The following is a 3,961-nucleotide window of genomic DNA, read 5'->3' on the forward strand; positions in this document are numbered from 1 at the left end:
ATGAGAGGAGAGAGTGAGAGGGAGGGAGGGTGAGGAGAGAGTGAGAGGGAGGGAGGGAGGGAGGGAGGGAGGGAGGGAGGGAGGGAGGGAGGGAGGGAGGGAGGGAGGGAGGGAGGGAGGGAGAGGGAGGGAGGGAGTGAGAGGGAGGGAGGGAGGGAGTGAGAGGAGAGAGTGAGAGGGAGGGAGTGAGAGGGAGGGAGGGAGGGAGAGAGGGAGTGAGGGAGGGAGGGAGTGAGAGGAGAGGCTCCAGGTCCCAGAATACCCAGCAGCTCATGACGCCTGTGTGTCTGTCAGCAGGGTTATTCTGGTCCTGGGACATCAGGGGGGCTGCACCCCCTGAAACCCCCTTCCTCCCCTGAGGGGTCATCACTCAGAGCCCCTGCCTGCTGCCCAGGGTGGGGGGGGGGGGCGAGGGGGGAGTCCCCAGTAGGGGAGCTCAGCCAGCTAGTAGGACCGCTCTCTCCTAGAGACAGGACGGCTCGTCTCCCAGCTAGCTCTCCTGCTGTACACTCAGGTACAGCTGCCTCCTGGACGCCAAGATGACGCGAGACTCGTAAGTCTTGTGGTGCGAGTTTGTGGCTTTGATGAGAGAGAGAGAGATGTAGCGAGGTATCCTGACTGTTGGTAAAGGAGCTTCTGCTACTTTCTTCTGTTACTGTAGGCTAATGTTAGCACACCACGCTACGAACACTGCCCTTTCCCTTTTTTAGCTTCCTTCTCCCCTCTCCTTCCTCATCTCCTCTCTCTAATGTCTTCTTCATCCTTACAAAGATTCAGTAGAAGTAATTTGTATTTATAGCCAGGCTCAGTTCATCTCGGAATGTGTCATGTGAGAGTGACAGGGCAGTTTCTCTCCTTCCTTCCCCCTTACGCCTCTACTTCTCATACTGGAAATATATGGTGTGTGTATATGCTGTATGTATATAAATATACAGTATATCCCCATGTGTATGTATGTGTGTATCTGGCCTGAGATATGGTTATTTTGCAATGTGGGTTCTAAATACAGACTTGAGTGAGTGTTAGAACTATGCTGGGGGATGTTGGTGTGTGACTGTGTTACTTATTGTTGGTGTGTGACTGTGTTACTTATTGTTGGTGTGTGACTGTGTTACTTATTGTTGGTGTGTGACTGTGTTACTTATTGTTGGTGTGTGACTGTGTTACTTATTGTTGGTGTGTGACTGTGTTACTTATTGTTGGTGTGTGACTGTGTTACTTATTGTTGGTGTGTGACTGTGTTACGTATTGTTGGTGTGTGACTGTGTTACTTATTGTTGGTGTGTGACTGTGTTACTTATTGTTGGTGTGTGACTGTGTTACTTATTGTTGGTGTGTGACTGTGTTACTTATTGTTGGTGTGTGACTGTGTTACGTATTGTTGGTGTGTGACTGTGTTACTTATTGTTGGTGTGTGACTGTGTTACTTATTGTTGGTGTGTGACTGTGTTACTTATTGTTGGTGTGTGACTGTGTTACTTATTGTTGGTGTGTGACTGTGTTACTTATTGTTGGTGTGTGACTGTGTTACTTATTGTTGGTGTGTGACTGTGTTACTTATTGTTGGTGTGTGACTGTGTTACTTATTGTTGGTGTGTGACTGTGTTACGTATTGTTGGTGTGTGACTGTGTTACGTATTGTTGGTGTGTGACTGTGTTACGTATTGTTGGTGTGTGACTGTGTTACGTATTGTTGGTGTGTGACTGTGTTACTTATTGTTGGTGTGTGACTGTGTTACTTATTGTTGGTGTGTGACTGTGTTACGTATTGTTGGTGTGTGACTGTGTTACTTATTGTTGGTGTGTGACTGTGTTACGTATTGTTGGTGTGTGACTGTGTTACGTATTGTTGGTGTGTGACTGTGTTACTTATTGTTGGTGTGTGACTGTGTTACGTATTGTTGGTGTGTGACTGTGTTACTTATTGTTGGTGTGTGACTGTGTTACGTATTGTTGGTGTGTGACTGTGTTACTTATTGTTGGTGTGTGACTGTGTTACTTATTGTTGGTGTGTGACTGTGTTACTTATTGTTAAGTCCTGTTCCATTGTGTGTGTGTGTGTGTGTGTGTGTCAGTCTCAGCTTCATGCAGTTGGACACACCATCTGCTGGGCAGTAGCAGATGGGGTGGGGGGGCAGACTTCCAGAGTTAACACTCACATGTGGCTTGTTGGTATCTGCCTGGTGGGACATCTCTCTCTCTGTCTCTCACTCTCTCTCTCTCTCTCTCTCTCTCACTCTCTCTCTGCCTCTCTCTCTCTGCCTCTCTCTCTCTGCCTCTCTCTCTCTCTCTCTCTCTCTCTCTGCCTCTCTCTCTGCCTCTCTCTCTCCTCTCTCTCTCTCTCTCTCTCTCTCTCTCTCTCTGCTCTCTCTCCTCTCTCTCTCTCTCTCTCTCTCTCTGCCTCTCTGTCTGTCTGTCCTCAGCGTCAGGCTGGCTAGCTGTCAGGAAGGCCCAGCAACAATGACATCACTGCTCCTACTGTGGGATGGGTATAGACTGTGAGGGGATCATGGTGACAGGTGTGTGTGTGTGTGTGTGTGAGATTGTGGTTAATCCACAACGTTGTTCTGTGACTGGCAGAGCTGTTTGAAACCCACAGGCATTCTATACATACACACAACACTGTAAATATACACACAACAGTCACATCTACACAACCCTGGAGTGATCTGGAGGCTGATTGTGCTTGTGTCTGGACTGTAATCAAGTCCCCCCCCTCTTCTCTTTCTCTCTCTCTCTCTCTCTCTCTCTCTCTCTCTCTCTCTCTCTCTCTCTCTCTCTCTCTCTCCTCCTCTACTGTAACACCCCCCCCCTCTCTCTCTCTCTCTCTCTCTCAGTTCAGTTCAGTTCAGTTCAAAGGGCTTTATTGGCATGAAAAACAACAATTGTTCATATTGCCAAAGCAACGGTAGGATTACAGAAATATTATTCAATCATGGCCTTATATATATATTTATATTTCATACACTTACATACAGAGAGACTTACACAGCAGTTTACAGTAACATATACATACGTGTAGCTACACCACACAGGTGTACAACTTGTATCCATGTTATTATCATCTCTCTCTCTCTCTCTCTCTCTCTCTCTCTCTCTCTCTCTCTCTCTCTCCTCCTCTACTGTAACACCCCCCCCCCTCTCTCTCTCTCCTCCTCTACTGTAACACCCCCCCCCCCCCCCCTCTCTCTCTCTCTCTCTCTCTCTCTCTCTCTCTCTCTCTCTCTCTCTCTCTCCTCTCTACTGTAACACCTCTCTCTCTCTCTCTCTCTCTCTCTCTCTCCTCCTCTACTGTAACACCCCCCCCTCTCTCTCTCTCTCTCTCTCTCTCTCCCTCCTCTACTGTAACACACCTCCCCCCCTCTCTCTCTCTCTCTTTCTCTCTATATCCTCTCTCTCCTCCTCTACTGTAACCCCCCCCCCCTCTCTCTCTCTCTCTCTCTCTCTCTCTCTCTCTCTCTCTCTCTCTCTCTCTCTCTCTCTCTCCTCTCCTCCTCTACTGTAACACCCCCCCCCTCTCTCTCTCTCTCCTTGCCTCCTCTACTGTAACACACCTCCCCCCCCCCCTCTCTCTCTCTCTCTCTATCCTCTCTCTCCTCCTCTACTGTAACACCCCCCCCCCCCTCTAGGTATTCTGGGTATACCAGTAGGAGAGTGTCAGCTGGCTCCATCAGTGATTTACTCTGCTGATGTCAGCGGAGCACAACTCCATATCGCTTCACCCCCACCCTGCTCCCCCTCCTCCACCCTGCTCCCCACCCCTTCCCTGCTCCCCCTCCCTGCTCCCCCTCCTCCACCCTGCTCCCCCTCCTCCACCCTGCTCCCCCTCCTCCACCCTGCTCCCCCTCCTCCACCCTGCTCCCCACCCCTTCCCTGCTCCCCCTCCCTGCTCCCCCTCCTCCACCCTGCTCCCCACCCCTTCCCTGCTCCCCCTCCTCCACCCTGCTCCCCACCCCTTCCC

The 3,961-nt window shown here is 50.2% G+C and overlaps 1 protein-coding gene across 1 annotated transcript in view; it reads left to right on the forward strand.

The window, feature by feature from the left end:
- Window positions 1-409: 409 nt before the first annotated feature.
- Window positions 410-3,961, forward strand: part of enah (ENAH actin regulator) — a 57,258-nt gene continuing 53,706 nt past the window's right edge. Inside the window, 1 exon segment of the mRNA XM_084699527.1 lies at window positions 410-553. Within this exon segment, the coding sequence (XP_084555653.1) occupies window positions 540-553 (14 nt within the window). The 5' untranslated portion in view covers window positions 410-539.

This window comes from Hypomesus nipponensis, chromosome 6 (assembly GCF_054491055.1).
Source record: "Hypomesus nipponensis isolate SF chromosome 6, ASM5449105v1, whole genome shotgun sequence".
Taxonomy (NCBI): domain Eukaryota; kingdom Metazoa; phylum Chordata; class Actinopteri; order Osmeriformes; family Osmeridae; genus Hypomesus; species Hypomesus nipponensis.